The following is an 18,345-nucleotide window of genomic DNA, read 5'->3' on the forward strand; positions in this document are numbered from 1 at the left end:
TTTATTCCGGATCTAAAAAATAGATGAAATGTTTGTACAATTCCATCATATAAGCCATTGTTGGTAATAAGTGAGGAAGGCTCCAACCACATAAGTGGATTAAGTTAGTTTTTAAGATATTTCCACTGCAAATTATAGCAAATTTCATATTCAAGATTAATAATATGTTCTAACCCATCAAGGTGTGATTTATTACGTGAACATCTTTGCATACAGTACCACACTTCCAGGCAATATAACCTACTTCTACCACCACTTGTGAGAACTTTATTTAAATAATGGATATTCTGGTGCGATTACTAGATTATTTCCAACGTGGATTTCCACGCATGTTAAAGATAATTATCGCGGAACGTGTCATTGCGGTAGCTTCCCGATAGACTTTCTAGTGCTCTCTCATCGAGATCAAATTGCCAACACGAGCACCATGTTTACAAATCGTTCCGTTGGTAGTGCAATGCTGAGGGCACTCAACTTGGGAGAACGGAGATTTGTCTCACGCTCCGCCCGATTGTATTCAAATCGAACGTTTTGGTACACCTTACTTGATTGATATTTTCGCCAGGTTAAACGATTGATATACTATGGACTATGGGAGATCATCGTTGAATGCGTAAGTAATTAAGAGAATTAAAAAAAAATCTCCAGCAATCGTAGGTGAAGTATGTTTTTGTTGTTGCCATTAAAAATGTTTAGGATCAAGCATTTGAGTAAACCCAGCAACATCTACTTCTGCGTCTATTGCGGACTATACACAAATTAGGATTTCGAGAATGTTCCCACGAGAACAAAAACAAAATGACAAAAAAAACATGCTAATTAGTCGTCACAGGATAATACAATCATTAAACCCAACTTTAACATGCTTCCATTAGTATGTAGTACAAACCCCCATCAAAAACTAGCCCATTAAGTTGATATCAGCGTTAGTTGTTCTCACTATGCTAATCCAACCGAGATGTTCAGCAATAACAACAACAACTCTGCGGCGGAGTTCTCACCGAGAGGATGAACCTAGGCTAGACCTAGACCTTTAAATAATACCGACCCCGGCACATGATAAGTCATTTGCCCTTCAACCACGGGTCAAGACGCGCAATCGAGAACTTGATAAAGGATACAGTACTTGCAGTGTTACAATTAGTGCTCGAACAAAGATTAGTGAGAATCGGTAATTCAGAGCAATTACCGGGGTTAGTCCAAGGCACATGGAGTTTGTCCAGGAGTACAGTGACGAGGAGGCGGCTGCAATCGAGCGGGAATTTACCAGGTTGAAAGGTTAGTCCCAACGGAACGAGGTAGTTTCAGTTGTAATCGAGTAGACTTTGTACATTTCTTATTGAGAGCTGAGTTGTAAAACGCAAAACATCGGAATTGTTTGAAAATTGTTTATAAAATAAGTTTGAAAAATAACCTTTTGAAAAAAGATTGAAAAACAACACACATCTGAAGTTTTTTTTTTTTTTTTGAGTGGTTTTTTTTAGTTTTTGCTTTTTGGGTGTTTTTTAATACCCCTGACTCAAGGCGGTTTCAAAAACACCCAAAAAGCAAAACCTGGAAGTTTGGTTTAATGGACCTTTTCAAAAAAATCCAGATATTTGCTTTTAAACTATGAAACATGTAGGGGAGAGTGGGGAGACTTGATCCCCTTTTTTTGTATCGCACATAACTCTGTCAAGTACTCACAAAACTATAAACTTTTTGCATGAATTGAAAGCTTAAACATTCATCTATGTTTGGCTAATAAGAGTATTTCATCAGATGAACTCTTCGAATCATGCCAAGCGTTTTAAAAAAATATTTTAAACCGGCATTTTAAAAATGTTAGGGGTAACTTGGACTTTCAACATTTTGAAGAAATCTTAAGCAAAATGTTTCTTATTTATCCAAACTTTTAATTTTCTATAACAGCAATTTCACATAAAACCTGTACGTTTGTGTTCAAAATTTAACAAGTTTAGTATGTAAAATATTTAAAAACTTAAAATATTATTTTTTAGATCAAAATTAAGCATGTTTACAAAAGGTGGAAATTTTTGTTTACAAAACTTTTGAAAAAAGGTTCAAACTGCAGTAAGTTATGTACAGCTATACTACACTATTTAAAGCCTGCTAAGCTTGCTTAACTCACATGACTGACTATTGAACATTGTAAAATTATTGTCTATAATTTTATCGCAGGCTATCAAAGTAAAACGGCATTTGGATGGGCCTTATCTCTAACATAATCTAACACAGACGTAGCCACTCCGATGAAAGCATGCTTGAATGTATTCAGTTTAGATTACGCCCCCTGCAAGCTTTTCTTGTCAGTATTAGGGGAAATATACCCATTTTAAGCCTAATAAGCGATCGTTTTTGAATGATGCTGGATAATCTGGAGTGTTCCTTGAAATTTACTAAAACCAAGTACACCAACGAGTGGAGCAACTTTTTGTGAACATTTCTGTTTATTTGCACTTTTATTAAAAGTTATGCTTTTTCTTTTACAAGCATTTAAAAAAATATTTCCCAAATGCATTCTAATCAGTCGAGTGCATTGGGCCACGCCCATTTTTCTATTTTCAGCTTAGTTCTTTTTTTCTTCCAACGCTCTTTTTGGTCTGCTTCGAATTTTTTATCTTAATGTTCTTGGGAAAATACACCATGCCAAAACACTGCCTTCCACAATTGTGGAACACCTGAATTTAACTCATATTTTCGCAAAAAAAGTTATCAGATCATATTATAATTCATTACTTAACCTGAGATTTATTGGACATTTTATAATCAAATATTAAAATGTACCCCTGGAACGAATCAAAGTTTTTTACATCCCTAAGAAAAAAGAGTTCCATCTTGTGTCACCGTAAAATTGTACAGTTGGTCGATACATCAATCGAAAGATAACAAGAAAAGCTTTCAAAAAAAGGTAAAAGCAAATCATTATGATCACCCATCGATTTTATACGATTTTTTTTTAATATTTGCCGATCTATAAACTGTTTCGAATATTTGAGATGACTGTATCACATCTTTTATGGTGTAACATTACCTCGATCTTGATGTAATATTTTCACGATTTTTTTACTGTGTACTATCTGAAAATATTTCCCTTCGGTGGCACACGTGTTGGTAAACTGGGCATGACTCTCCCTGAATTTGAAAATACCGTTACGTCTTGCTCACAGAGAAAATGCCTTGGTATCAATTGTATAATGAACTCTGAAAAGTAAGCGTTCTCGATTGCGAGATTCCTACTCGAAACTAAGTGTCCGAAGGCTTGATTGTTGAGGCAATTGCAAACCTCTTTTTACATCTAAGCTTCCATCCACCCCGGGATTCGAACTGACGACCTTTGGATTTTGAGTCCAACTGCCTACCAGCGACTCCACCGAGGCAGGACCCAGGGAGACGACTCCTACACCTGGACTGAGCTAACGACCTAACCTTTTTAGGTTAGATCGGGGCCAACATTTACTTCCCATCCGACGGAAGGCGTGATCAGACAAATCTCGTCTCAAAATTTGCCACCGGGACCTTCTGGGATCAAACCCAGACCGACTGGGTGAGAGGCAACCACGCTTTCCCCTACACCACGGTCCCGGTAGATCAGTGTTTCTCAACCGGTGAGGAATTCCCCCCTGGGGGGGAATTTGGCCATTCTTGGGGGGGGGGAATGAGGATGCAATAGAAAAGTAATGCCTTTAAACAAGCTTGTAAAAATAATCCATGTCTGAAACTTTCTTTGAAACTATCGAATTGGAAGAAATATTTCTACTATAAAAATAAAAGTCCGTTAAAGAAGGAATGTTTTTTTAACACATTTTTATGAGTTTTTGCTCTATTTTTCAGAGATTGATAAACTCTCCTAAAATTTAAGAGTTCTATGAAAAACTAAATTGAACTTAAAAAAATCTGGATTTTTTTGCATTGAATTTTAGCAGCAGATTTTATATTTTTTTGTGAATTTTCTCATCTCTTTTCAAGTATTTTGATTATCGCCAATTTTATTTTACACGAAAAGATCATAAGATTTTTTTTCATGAAACATTTGCATTAATTCAATCAGGAACAGTTATTTTATAAAAAATACAATTTTGAAAATATCGCTTATAAGTTAATTCTGGTTTTCTCAAATCATTTTTTTAACTTTTATAACGTTTCTTTTTTTTGACAGTCAAATCAATTTAACTAAATTTGAAACAATATCTCTGGAAGAAAGTTCAAACAATTTTGGACTGCCAATGGTAGTTTATTTCACAAACTACATATTTTTATGTTTTGCATGATTTTTTTAATCGAAACTTCAGTCTTATGATAACCATTAAATGGTAAATTATGAAATTTGTTTAGAATTTATTCAAAATTTAAGGGGGGAATGAAGTTTATGAAAATTAGTCAAGGGGGGAATGGAACGAAAAAGGTTGAGAAACACTGTAGATAGTATGAAGATTAAAAGAATATTTATAGTGATGTACAATTTTCTTCGAAAATGATCAACGGCTTCACCTTAAGCCCAGGACAAACATAAGTTACGAGCATGGAGCAATATGGAGCATGTGACATTGATAACACAGCAAAAAAGAGTAATCCTGCTGCGTGTAAAAGGTCTGTGTGTAAAAAATGGCATTATTTTATTAAAATCTATGTAATATTACACCGTGAAATATGTAGCCCATCAGCTCATGTATGCGTTTATCCATTTTTCATCGGTCTGATGGCCGAGCGGGCTAAGGCGCCAGTTCTTACTTTTGGTGCTGGGTTTGAATTCCATCGGTTGCAACATTTTTTGATTGTTTTTACAAAAAATGTACATGCAGTGTGCATTATTAAGTGTATTTTTTGGCGAAGGTGTGTACATGTAAATTATTACAAATGCGATTACGTTGGTTTCTCTTATGGATCGTAAATTAAATTAGTCTGGCTACCGTGTCCATTGAAAATGTAAAAGAAGTCGGAAATGTTTTTTATCCATGGTCCCGTAGCATTTTTTCGTCGAGGCGACCAATTTTTTTTTTGGATAGTTTCTGCGTATCGTAAGAAATAAATAAGATATTTATTCGATATTTTTTAAGATGATCTTTATAGTCTGAAAAGCTTTAACTGCCTGCTAGTGGACGGAGTTTTTTTTCTATGTTGTTGTTGTGATCGAATCCACACATCCTCAAACGTGACTCTATGCCTTGGTGGGCGCAACATAGCGAACACCTCTTTCTCAATAAGCTAGAAGTCGATCACGGTTACGACAGTACCTGCCCATCATCAGCTGGATACAAACAACTTTCCAAGCGTGCTCTTATCTTAAACTCACTGTCGTTGTTTTGTTCAAAGAGGATGTATAATGTGGATTTTGTTCAGGAGTTCACTCAACAAGAGCAACGACAAATTGATCAAAACTTCAAAAGACTGAAAGGTATAAGATCAATTGGTATTGAATACACGATTCAACGATCTCTTTCCAGACAAGCACTACCTAGACCATGCGGGAGCCACGCTGTACGCGGAATCGCAAATCCGAGCCGTGCACGACCTGCTGACCGCCAACATGTTCGGCAATCCGCACACCAGCCACCAAACCGGCCAGCTGATGGACGAGGTCCGCCGTCGAGTGCTGCGCTTTTTCAACACCGACTCGTCCGAGTACAGCCTGATCTTCACGTCCGGTGCGACCGCGTCCCTGAAGATGGTCGCGGAGAACTTTACCTTTCGCGCGGCGGACTCGGCCGAGGGAGACGAGGGCGCGTTCGTGTACCTGCGGGACAATCACACCTCGGTGCTGGGGATGCGGGCGATCGTAGGAACGAGCCGAATTCATCCGCTGGAACGGGAGAACTTTGTGCGGCATCTGAAGGTTTCGGCGCGATCTTCGCAGCGCAAGCCCTCGCTGGTGGTTTTCCCCGCGCAGAATAACTTCAACGCGGCCAAGTATCCGCTGGAGCTGATCGAGGAGATTCGGGAGAACGGGTTGGTTGGGTATGACGATGACAAGTTCTACGTGTGTTTGGACGTCGCAAGCTTTGTGTCGACCAACTTTCTGGATTTGGATCGCTACAAGCCGGACTTTGTGTGCATGTCGTTCTACAAGATCTTTGGGTAAGTTGGAGGGGAGTACAGAAGGGAAGACACGTTCTATAAGAGTACTTTTTTCACAGGTATCCAACCGGACTTGGCGCTCTTCTGATACGTAAAGGTTCGGAAGACCTGCTGGACAAGAAGTACTACGGTGGAGGAACGATCCAAATCGTGATGAGCGGGAAGAACCTGCATCGCAAGCACGTAAAGCCGTCGGATCGCTTCGAGGACGGCACCCAACCGTTCCTATCGATTATCGCTCTACTGGAGGGATTCAACACGATCCAGCGTTTGATTCCACCGTCCAACGGGTACCGCTCGATGGAACGGGTCTCGAAGCACGTGTTCAACCTGGCCAAGTACTGCTACCATCAGCTGGGAGAACTCGTGCATGCGAACGGTGCCAAAGTGATCCACTTCTACATGGATTCCAGGTTCGAGTCCCGCGATCGCCAGGGTGGGATCGTCACCTTCAATGTGCTGAAAGACGATGGAAGCTACGTGGGCTACGCGGAGTTTGCCCGGATCGCTCTGAAGCACGATGTATACTTGCGGGCGGGATGTTTCTGTAACTCGGGGACCTGTCAACGGCAGCTGAAGCTGTCCGATGAGGGTTTGCTGGAGTACTTCAAGATGGGCAAGATTTGCGGGGATGACAACGACATGATCGACGGACATCCCACGGGAACCGTCCGGGCAGCGTTCGGCTACATGACCAAACCGGAGAATGTGGATCGGTTGGTGGAGATGATCAGGGAGAGGTTTGTATCGCAGGGGATTTGCAGGCCTGTGAAGCCAACTAATCGATCATCGAACGATGAAGAGTTGGAACTCAAAGCAATCTACATCTATCCGATACGATCGTGCGGGTCATTCACCGTAACTACCAGTTGGCCAATGGTAGACAGAGGATTGAAGCACGATCGCGAGTTCAGTATTGTCAACAGCAACGGCACGCCCTTATCCCAGTCCAAACATACGGACATGGCCTCGATCGTCCCGAAAATCGATCCTCGAAGCAACGTTCTAATCCTAACGCATCCCACAATGCCCGATCTGATCTTGAACCTTAACAAACTCCCAACAGCAAAGTCCACCATCCTTCCGGGAGATTCCGTAGATTGCGGCGACGAAATTGCCGCCTGGATCAGCAAAGCCCTTCGCCAACCCCGACTACGTCTCGTAAAACACCTAAACGACGGAAATCACTCCCCTCCCCCCAAAATCCTCATGATCAACGGAAACGCGCTGCGATCGCTGGGCGATGAAGACAGCGCGGAAGATCAAGCGACCGCATCCTGGCTGGTGGAGCACTTCCAGGGCAACCTGGTGGTCGAGGCACCCGCCACGGTAGACATGCAAACGTGGAAGCAGGTCGCCATCGGGGAGCACCGATTCAAGGTGGTGGGGATGTGCACCCGCTGTCCGATGATCTACGTGGATCCGGCCAGTGGGAAAGTTTCGGCGGATTCGCTGAAGGCGATTGCTAACGTGTTCAAGAAGAAGGTCCCGTTGGGGATGTACTTGGCGTACGTGGGCGATGGAGGGGCGACAGCTAGATCGCTGCAGTGTGGTGGAAGATTTATTCCGGAACAGAAGGATCATTCTAAAGTGACGTCCATCACGGAATCTGTCGTTAGGTTTAACTTTAATGGGTAGTGGCAGTTTTCGTTCAATAACTTTTATATTTTAACGCGGTATAACAATGTAAATTCAAGCTATGCACTGGACGCGTGACTTCAATCGTAACATTATAATAAAGCTTCGCAACGCCACCGTGCACGATATAACCATTGTCATTAAAGTTGGAAACCTACAGGCAATACATGCCATAAATAATAACATACCCCTCTGTACGATACAGATAGATCCATTACACAGTGGTGTCCATCGACCGCGTAGGTAAATAAAGCGCTAATTATTATGGAGCAAAAATGGCATAAACACCCACGTAAATGTGCCTAATTGTAACGGTATCGAGTGCAGAAAAAAAAGGAAAATTATGCACGTCAAACTGAAGCGGCACCACCTGAGCCTTTTCACTTAACACAGCTGGCTCCATTCACATCTTATCCAGAGACTAGGGTACCAGTCTGTTTTTTTTGTGTTTTCAGATTTGTTCATAATATTTAAGATTCGTTAAAATTAAGAAAATAATACATTCAAAAAAACTTTACTGTCAATCATAAATCATACCAAGTTCTAACTACATCCACTGATTTTTTTAATGTTATGTTTACTCATCAAGTTCTAATTTCCAATGACAAATTTCGATATTCTATGGGACCGAACGGAGTTTAATCCGTTAATCTTAAGAAGAGTGGGGAGACTTGATGATTATTCAGGTTAATTTTTTGGTGTGCTTTTGTGTCGCTGTTCGTATCGGATGAGTGATTGTGCTAATCGAATAATAGCATCATTGGTGCGCTGGAAGAGAGGACGCGAAGTCGTGATTATACAGGTTAATTTTTTTGTGTGCTTTTTTGTCGCTGTCTGTATGGGGTGAGTGATTGTGCTAATCGAATAATAGCATCATTGGTGCGCTGGAAGTGGGGACGCGAAGTCGTGATTATTCAGGTTAATTTTTTGGTGTGCTTTTGTGTCGCTGTTCGTATCGGATGAGTGATTGTGCTAATCGAATAATAGCATCATTGGTGCGCTGGAAGAGAGGACGCGAAGTCGTGACTATACAGGTTAATTTTTTTGTGTGCTTTTTTGTCGCTGTCTGTATGGGGTGAGTGATTGTGGTAATCGAATAATAGCATCATTGGTGCACTGGAAGTGGGGACGCGAAGTCGTGATTATGCAGGTTATTTTTTTTTTTTTGTGCTTTTGTTTTGCTGTTCGTATCGGATGAGTGATTGTGCTAATCGAATAATAGCATCATTGGTGCGCTGGAAGTGGGGACGCGAAGTCGTGATTATTCAGGTTAATTTTTTGGTGTGCTTTTGTGTCGCTGTTCGTATCGGATGAGTGATTGTGCTAATCGAATAATAGCATCATTGGTGCGCTGGAAGAGAGGACGCGAAGTCGTGACTATACAGGTTAATTTTTTTGTGTGCTTTTTTGTCGCTGTCTGTATGGGGTGAGTGATTGTGGTAATCGAATAATAGCATCATTGGTGCACTGGAAGTGGGGACGCGAAGTCGTGATTATGCAGGTTATTTTTTTTTTTGTGCTTTTGTTTTGCTGTTCGTTAGGGGTGAGTGATTGTGGTGATCGAATAATAGCATGACTTACTGAATTATTTGTGTCTTGAGCGTAATTTTTGTTGAGTAATTTGTGTTTTTTTGTGATTCTTTTTTTGAGATCTTAATTAATTGTTTTGTGATTTTCAAAGCCCTTCCTATATCATCGTTGATCGGAAGGCACGGCGTCGGGTGGATTGTGTATAATGTTTTGAATAAGGTTTTATTTTTAATGGTGAAAAAGCCATTTCTATATAATTATCGAAAGACGCACTGACATTTTGGATTAATTAATAGTGGAGTGAAATAATTGTGTGTGAGTGACTTTGTGTGTTAACCAAAAAGACCTTCCCATAGCATCGTTGCTCGGAAGGCTCGCCGACGGGTCTGTTATGAAAGTCCTCCCCATAGCATCGTAGCTCGGGAGGCATCGAAAAGCCAATACCTTATCCTACTAACCCAAAAAAATAATAATCACGTGATGCTTGAAGGAGATGCTGTGGATTCAACGGTCTCAAGCGGTATCAACAAGTACATAGCGAAAAACTGTGTGCTTGATGAGTCTGCAACTTCAACTATCGGACTAACATTCCTCCCTTTCGTTGAACTGCAGGCTTCTTGGGAGGGCGCCGGTATTGACTAATAAAGAAGGGATCTTCAGAGGTTAAACAGTGAACGGATGGTTGGCTCCCACTGATCATTTTTGATTCATTGTTTAACTTCAGCTGATCTGTCAATAACGGAGTAGCAGCTCATTGGCAGTCAACCATGCTCATGCTCATGCTCAGAAGAGTGGGGAGACTTGACCTAGTTTGTATCCCGTCTGCGTGATATTCATACCCGCTGGCAACTTGGTCCAGATCCTGGAATAGAATGTGAGCGATAGCGATAGCGCCGGAAAATGTTTAGCGGGTGAAGAGACACTTCGCATAGACGCCCTAGCTCCTATCACGTCAGTTTGTATTTCATCAGCGTGTGGTTAGAAAAAGTGCTTTGTTCTAAAAGATGTGCGGAATTGACTCACACGTATTGTTAAAAAAAAGCATGGCCTTGGCGTTCTCGATTGCGAAATTCCTACTCAAAGCTAGGTGTCCGAAGCCTCAATTGTTGAGGCAATTGAAAAACTCTATTACACCTAAGCTTCCATCCACTCCGGGATTCGAACTGACGACCTTCTGATTGTGAGTCCAATTACATACCAGCGACTCTACCGAGACAGAACCCAGGGAGACGACATTTACTTTCCTGTCCCGTCACGGAAGGCGTGATCAGACGAATCTCGTCTCGAAAATGCCACCGGGACCGTCTGGGATCGAACCCAGTCCAACCACGCTTACCACTACACCACCGGTCCCTTCATGTTTTCATGTATACAGAAACTAATTAAAATTTATTCTATTCTACTATGTTTATGCATAAATTGTTTGATAAACTTATCATCTACAAACAACACAAAGAAATCCATTTTTTGATTGAAACATTCTTTTTTTTTTTTTGGGAGGGTGATCCAGCCGCACATCGTTGATGTCGAAACCTCTAAACTGGGCCCTCGTCCTGTCACGTCCGTCAGGTAGTCTTGTCGTACATTACAACTAGAACCAGATCTGCCAATGAATTAGTACACTTAAACACTGACGCTGTATGGATCTGACTCTAGAATAAATGCACAGTTGTGTGTTATTCATAAGTCCAAAATGTTCAATTATTCATATAAGTCCAAATATTCATTTGCGGATAACTACCTAACTTGAATTGAATACAAGATTTAAAGCAACCTATCCGAAAGCTACTCTTATCTCAAATCCCCGACATTTTAATTATTAACAAAAAAACGTTTCTTTTAAAACCTGTCTGGCTTCTTTTTTTAAAAAAAAAAATAACAGTTGATATTTTACAAGTCGTGAATTGAAAAAGAGACGACCATTTGTTCGTCAGAATTCCAGTAGATCCTCGATTCGCAACAATGGTCGATGCAATCATAATCCGACAACCGTTAGTTCAACAGATCTACGAATTTAGTCCGATATCATTTCACTATTGATTGATCGAGACTCTATGGAAAGTTTGACAAATCAGGATGGTTTTTATGCTACTTGAATGAAAATCGCCGATTCTGATAGAATTACTAAATTCACTATTACTAATTTTGTTCCTAAATAACTAAATGCAAAGTATGAAAAGTTGATATTTATAGTTAAAATCCTAAAATCTACAAAAACTAAATTTTTAAAGACCCGCATCCTTACCTGACACCCACATTAAGATAGGGAAAAATCACATATGTAGCGGTTCATTGTACAAATGTGATATTTCCACTATCAGAGAACCTCCTTGTCTCGATGACAGCTTACCGGCCATCGATTAAGCCCTGAGACTACGCCAAAGTGGGTTCTCGCAGCATGAAGTGGTGTCCATGTGTAAAAATGGAAGCTTCAGCAATATACTGAACACTTCGATTTTAATTCCACATCGAATCAAATCATACTCTTTGCCAAACAAGCATCAAACCTATGACACTCATTATGACAAAGCCCAGGGATTTTTTGATTGAAACATTCTGAATGTTGAATGTTTTTCTAAAACAAACATGGCCGCCAAATGGCCGATCGAGAACGATACCTTTCAGAGCCTTAAGTAAATAAAAGGTTAAAACTTGTAAATCGGTACAAATATTTACATTCTAACCTTAACCAAACCTGAAACTGAATACCAGCGATGGAATAATCATCATCAAAAGAAAATCATTGGAAATTCATCAAGAGAAGAAATCCGAAGGGGGCATGTCTCTCCTCTCTCGCGCACGAAAGATCGGTAAAAGGAATCTAAAAAAAAATATCATCTTGATTATTCGGTGGAACATTTTTTTCACTACTACACTTGCAAGTGTAACGTCACACGTCAAAAAATTACCTGTCACATTTTGTAGATGGGCAATGTGTGTAAACAAAGTGAAATATTTTTTTTAATTGGTGCTAACAAGGAAATTCACATAAAATCATCAGCAGATTGATTTGTTTGGAGAAGTTCGGGAGCGATTTTCTTTTGCGTGATTTGCCTCCTCTCTCTTTCGCAGGTGAAGAAAATTCGCTGGCGAAAATGATTTTTGTGCGATTATTCCATCCCCGCTGAATACACTCAAACCCCGATGGTTTTACACCAACTGTTGCAAAACGAACGGGGTCACTTTATAGTTTACACGGAGTTCACACATACTACTGAACGTTTGTTTTGATAGTGTGCGTGAGCGCCGTGTAAAAAGTGACAGTTTGTCACTTTTTAGTTTGACTTTGACCAACCAACGGGGTACAAACTAAAAAAGTGACCAACCACCGGGGGTTGAGTGTACGACGTCAATTTTTATGTACAACGGTAAAAAACACGATTAAAAACCATTTCTAATCACTTTTTTTTCATTTTAATGCAAACATTTTTTTTTTTTTTTTTGACAAGACAACATTTTTTCGATGGATCTACTATGGTCCCCTTGGAACAAGCTGTCAAGTAGGAGCTTTTCTGTCACGAAGGACCGCCGGTTAATTTTGCAAAATTCATTTAAAATTCCATTTTCAACTCTTTGTGGTCGTACAAGTGGTCATTGTACTCAGAAAAATAAGCTTTATCGCTGTAAACAATAATATCAGCAATCTAAGCTTCATTTTAGGACCCAATTGCTCTATAGATGAGTTTTTTTTCCTTAGATCCATGTCTGTTTGTCTGTGCCAGCTGCGACGGAACGTTTTTTTTTTGTCAACTGAATAATTCTGTTTGCATGACAAACTTTGCTAATAATTGATCATAAGGGTAATAATTGTTTCCACAGTTTGCGTGTGTAGACAACAACGATTCATTCATAGTCGAATTATCAATGACAAATAAGCCTAATTTTTGAGACCCGCTACGCAACGAGTTTACAATTAACGACATTATCTTAGAAGCTCAAATGCCTAGTCATCCTGTTCACACGTTCTGCATTCTGTTTGTTGTGGCTTATCGTACGTAACTATAATTGGGCCTGAAATTTGCAAAACTACCGCCACAACAAACAGCTTTGATGGCTTCGCAGAACTAAGCCAATGTTCGTGGCTGGATTTCATAATACGTGACACATTACGCAAAGGTGCACAATTTGTCGTCCCTACTCCGTTAACCCCTTCAAGCTGAACGTGTTTTGTTGCAGCACGTTGTATAATACTGAAGATAGAAAAACAGTACGGCCATCGTAAGGTTAAAATGAGTTTTTGGTAACATTCAGAATTCTCAATCTCCAGTACAGCCAGATCCAAGGAATGTCAGCAAAATTGCTATTCACACAAAATAGACGAAACGTTCCAGCCAATGTTGACTGTTTTCTAACTGTACCGACCACACACTCTACGTCTGGCACTTCAAGTGTATGTACACAGAACAAACATCCAAATCTATTATTCAACCCAATCACGAACCTCCACGCGCTTCGTCATCGCAATCGACGACGACGGGTTGCAACAACGTGGCGTTGATAAGATAAAGCTGTGTCATTTCAGAAAAAAAAGTGTACTCACCTCTTTAACTTTCTGGCGTTTTTCACGCACGGCCAGATCGGGATCTTCGCCGACCGTCGAGTTAAACGTGTGGAATCCGCTAGGCGACGATCGCGCCCGCGATGACGATCCCTTCAGCTCGGGCTCCTCCTGCATCTGGGGCGGGGCGACCACTCCGGGAGGTCCTCCACCGCCGGGACCGGCCACGGCCGGTGGCCTCGAGTCGAGCGCGTTGTCGAATTCGGGCCCGGCCGTGCGGTCACCGTCCAGGTCGGGCTTCTCCAAGAAGTCATCCGGCAGCTCCTTGCGGATCTTCTCCTGCAGTTTCTCGCGGTCGTTCAGCTTGTGCGGATCCTCGTCACCCTCGAGCAGGCCGTGAGCCGGCGGTGGAGGCGGTATGAAGATTTCCGGCCCGGCCCGCTGGAACTGCTTGTACACCTTTAGCACGCGATCGGCACCGAAGTTATCGGGCAGAAAGAAGAACCCACCGAAGCACACGAAACCGAACGTGAGCAGCACGAGCAGGATGAGACACTTTTCACTGGAGCGGAACGAGCGGCGCACCGCCAGCAGCGGGTTGACCGGTTGGCTTCCGCCTATCCGTTGGTACGTGGGAAGCATGGCTTTGGAGAGGCCTTCACTTTAGTTTGTTTTTTGTTCGTTTTGGAAATTTTTAGCTGCGTTTGAACATTTGACACTAAACACTGAATGCTAGGAATGAGAACTGAAAGGTCAAATTTGGGTCTACTCTACAATTTTTAAGCTAAACAATTTAAAAACTTCAAACTAATCATGTAATGTGAGGTTTTCCCCCGTTGTTTACGATTGTTTAGATTGACCACTGAGTCGTAGCGTCCATCTTGTCGTCAAGTCTTATCTCGTCTAGTGCATATTTCATCCGAGAGGATAGAGGTTTGCCGATTATGCGACCTCGTCTGGGGACCCTAGACGAGGTCGCAAAATTGGCAAACCCCTATGCTCGGGGGTTATCCGTATACCACTCTTCGTGTAACTTGTTGTTAAGGGGATTCTTCAGATGGCGTCTCGTGTCTACCAGGCACTCCAGAGGAGTCAAAGGATTGTCTCTATTCCACTCTTCATTTAACTTGTGATTAGGTTAATCTTAAAAACTCTATAAGTTGATTGCAACTAAATCTGCGTAACTAACAAAGCACCTCTACCAGCCGTCCTCCTTTTCTAAAGTAGATATCCAGAACTCCAGTCCCAATGTTTGCTTCTCCGCGCTTGTTTTTCGAACTTGACCTTTGCAACGAGAGTTTCTTTTGATCCGATCTTGATCTTCTGCCTTGGCTTGCTCTGTTACTAAACTGTATTGTTTATTTATATTGGGGAAACACCTCAAAGAGAGCCCCAATCTGCCTCCCTTGCGGAATTCCCAGCAGTTTAATCCGATCGCGTTGTGCCTTTACTGGAGGCTATTTTTAGTGCGCGTTCAGAGAGGGAAAGGAGGAAGCTCCACGAAAGGAGGCCACTATCACTACCGTGCGGTCCAAGCGCGCGCACACATTCGTAGTTTCGTAGCCAGATTGTTCCGCGTTTAAAAGTAGGTTGCTTTCGATGACGACAGCGGCGGCTTGATGGAGGTCTTCCGGAGAATAATACAGCCTCTATGCATGTGATTAGTTTACTACTCTCTTTTGCTAGTTGTAAACAAATCCATAGTAGACCGTGGCGGGAGATGCTGGTTTATGCGCTTCAGCAAATCTAGAGCTGCTAGATCTCCACGGCCTGCTTCGCGTTGGCCGTCGTTCTCTCTTGCTTGCCTTGGGTTTGATTTTAGTCTGATTCTTGGCAGGCAATTTTTCTTCTACCTTTTTGCTTGTGCTAATCTGATTTATCCAATGAATCTCGAATCGAAATATTCCACCAATACATGAATCCTCCACGGTCGGACATTGCGAAAATCTCCCTCGGCTTTGCGGGGTATCCAAATGCCAAACAAGCAAATCTCAGCTCCCTCCTTCGTTCCTAGCTTGCAACTTCCAAAAAAAAAAATCGAAATCCAATTTTCGTGGTTCCTTCGTTTCCTCCTCGTCCTCCCCCGCGTCGAAGTTTCGCGTCACGTTAATTAATTTAGGTGCAAAACCCCCGTCGAAACTCAAATCAAAGCAACCAAGGCGTAGTCCTGCCCTTGGACATCCTCTCCCGAGTAAGGAAAAATACACACCCTCAATCGAAACCCGACGCGCACGGAACCCGGACTCCCGAACAACCCGCAAACGGAATCTAAGACTTCAATTCCGACGAAAAACGGTGCACGGTTTTTTTTCCTCGCCTCCTTCTCTTGCTTCTGTCTGACACTCTGTTTTTTTCTCTTCTCGGTTTCTCTCGCGCGCGCGTCACAGGCCCACCAACAGCAACGGGATCGCCATTACGACTGGGCTCAGGCTGCTGTGGGGGGATTTGAAAAAGTTGGAGCAAAAAGGAAAACAGAAAAAAACTTGTGAGCGAAAGAGACGAAGAGCGAATGCGAAGCGGAACTGTCAAAAGATTTGGCTGATTTTGGCGGTGCAGCAGTGTTGCTAGTTTTTTGAAATTAATGTTGCTGTAAAAAATAAATTATATTGCAGATTTCAGAGAATTTGCAACCATCGTGCAAGTAGTTGCCGCGGCACTAAACCGAATTAAGCAACTTTAATTCTCGCGACGATTTTTTGTCGCGAAATATCTGTCAAACATGTATCGGCTATTTTGAATCAGTGTGTTCGCTTGTTTTGTTTTGATTGCTTGGCATTTTTTTGGGTTGTTAAAAAATAAATTGAGAATTCTATGCTAATTTGCGAGGAAATCATACAAAAAAGTTTATGATTAAAATTTGAATGTTTGATTAGAATCTCATGTTCCGATAAATTAGAAGCTCAAACTGTCCAGTTGATTCTAAGATTCAGAAGAAGAGGCAGAATATCAAGAGTCAAGATGGTGGTCAGATCTTGAAATAGTTTGCTATCTGGCCTCAAAATTCACCATCAAATTGGTCCGTTACGTCCCGTCGGAAGTGAGTCATACCATAGAATAACACGGTTACTGAAAATCGCACTTTTGGGAGTTCAGAAATCGCACTTTTGACAGTTCGCTTAAACGAACTCAAAAAAGTGTGATTTCGCGAACTCGAAAAATGGTAAAAATCGCCAAAAAACGAGTTCAGTTAAGCGAACTCCCAAAAGTGCGATTTTGGACTTAGCGAAATTTTTGAATTTCGGTTGAAACGTTTCGTCCTAAATATTTATTAGTTTGTTTTTGTGCTCCGGAGCTTCGGGTTGATTTTCAGGTAAGTAAAACGGATGGATTTTTCGTGGTGAAAAGGATATTTATTAGTTTGTTTTTGTGCTCCGGAGCTTCGGGTTGATTTTCAGGTAAGTAAAACGGATGGATTTTTCGTGGTGAAAAGGACGGATTACTGGACAAGAATGTAAGAGGAATCCGTCCACCGGTGGACGGATTACTGGACAAGAACGCAAGAGGAACCGTCCACCGGTGGACGGATTCCCTTCCAGTGTTGGCGAAAAAGTTCGGTCCATCGGTGGACGGATTACGGCACAAGGTTTTGTGAGAGGAATCTGTCCACCGGTGGACGTTTTCGATGTTGGCGAAAAAGTTCCGTCCACCGGCGGACGGATTACTGGACAAGGTTTTGCAAGAGGAATCTGTCCGCCGGTGGACGGATTGCCTGCAAATGTTGGGGAAAAGGTTTTGCAAGAGGGATCCGTCCGCCGGTGGACGGATTACCTGTCGATGTTGGCGAAAAAGTTCCGTCCACCGGCGGACGGATTACTGGACAAGGTTTTGCAAGAGGAATCTGTCCGCCGGTAGACGGATTGCCTGAAAATGTTGGGGGAAAGGTTTTGCAAGAGGAATCCGTCCGCCGGTGGACGGATTACCTGTCAATGTTGGCGAAAAAGTTCCGTCCACCGGCGGGCGGATTACTGGACAAGGTTTTGCAAGAGGAATCTGTCCACCGGTGGACGGATTGCCTGCAAATGTTGGGGGAAAGGTTTTGCAAGAGGAATCCGTCCGCCGGTGGACGGATTACCTGTCGATGTTGGCGAAAAAGTTCCGTCCACCGGCGGACGGATTACTGGACAAGGTTTTGCAAGAGGAATCTGTCCGCCGGTGGACGGATTGCCTGCAAATGTTGGGGGAAAGGTTTTGCAAGAGGAATCCGTCCGCCGGTGGACGGATTACCTGTCAATGTTGGCGAAAAAGTTCCGTCCACCGGCGGGCGGATTACTGGACAAGGTTTTTCAAGAGGAATCCGTCCACCGGTGGACGGATTGCCTGCAAATTTTGGGGAAATAGTTAGGATTACTTGCCGATGTTGGGGAAAAGGTTCCTTCCAACAGAAGGAAGGATTGTTAGCAAAAGTATTCTTTCCACCGATAGAAGGATTTATTGATTTTTTTTAAGGATTTATTATTATTATTTTGCAAGAGTAATCTTCGTGATGTTTGCAAGAGGAACTGCTATACTAACTGGATTTTTTTCTTAAATTTTGCTGAAGGAACCGGTCTACCGACAAATCTGACAAACAACTTAAGGAGTACTTTCAACGCCGCCTTGCACCA

General features: G+C 42.0%; 2 protein-coding genes across 7 annotated transcripts in view; one reads left to right on the top strand and one right to left on the bottom strand.

Annotated features, from left to right (window-relative positions):
* LOC6042715 (mannosyl-oligosaccharide alpha-1,2-mannosidase IA) overlaps nucleotides 1-16,183 on the bottom strand; it is a 69,039-nt gene extending 52,856 nt beyond the window's left edge. Inside the window, exons 1-2 of one of the 6 annotated variants that reach the window (XM_038256512.1) lie at nucleotides 15,951-16,183; nucleotides 13,784-14,511 (exon numbers count right to left, since the gene is read on the bottom strand). In XM_038256512.1, the coding sequence (XP_038112440.1) occupies nucleotides 13,784-14,383 (600 nt within the window). In that variant the 5' untranslated portion in view covers nucleotides 14,384-14,511; nucleotides 15,951-16,183. Of the gene's footprint in view, nucleotides 1-13,783; nucleotides 14,512-14,760; nucleotides 14,900-15,950 lie in introns of those variants that run through there. The other 5 variants (XM_038256415.1, XM_038256262.1, XM_038256367.1 and 2 more) reach the window with 5 other exon arrangements.
* LOC6042718 (molybdenum cofactor sulfurase 1) lies at nucleotides 1,080-7,816 on the top strand. The gene is made up of 3 exons (XM_001870700.2): nucleotides 1,080-1,278; nucleotides 5,445-6,075; nucleotides 6,135-7,816. The coding sequence occupies exons 1-3, from the start codon at nucleotides 1,209-1,211 to the stop codon at nucleotides 7,711-7,713; spliced, it is 2,280 nt and encodes a 759-aa protein (XP_001870735.2). The 5' UTR covers nucleotides 1,080-1,208; the 3' UTR covers nucleotides 7,714-7,816.
* Nucleotides 16,184-18,345: the final 2,162 nt, after the last annotated feature.

This window comes from Culex quinquefasciatus, chromosome 1 (genome assembly GCF_015732765.1).
Source record: "Culex quinquefasciatus strain JHB chromosome 1, VPISU_Cqui_1.0_pri_paternal, whole genome shotgun sequence".
Taxonomy (NCBI): domain Eukaryota; kingdom Metazoa; phylum Arthropoda; class Insecta; order Diptera; family Culicidae; genus Culex; species Culex quinquefasciatus.

Coding starts and splice junctions, on each gene's coding strand:
- LOC6042718 (XM_001870700.2), top strand. CDS start 1,209: ATGGAGTTTGTCCAGGAGTACAGTGACGAGGAGGCGGCTGCAATCGAG. Junction 1,279..5,444: donor GGAATTTACCAGGTTGAAAG/GTTAGTCCCAAC, acceptor ATCTCTTTCCAG/ACAAGCACTACCTAGACCAT. Junction 6,076..6,134: donor TCGTTCTACAAGATCTTTGG/GTAAGTTGGAGG, acceptor CTTTTTTCACAG/GTATCCAACCGGACTTGGCG.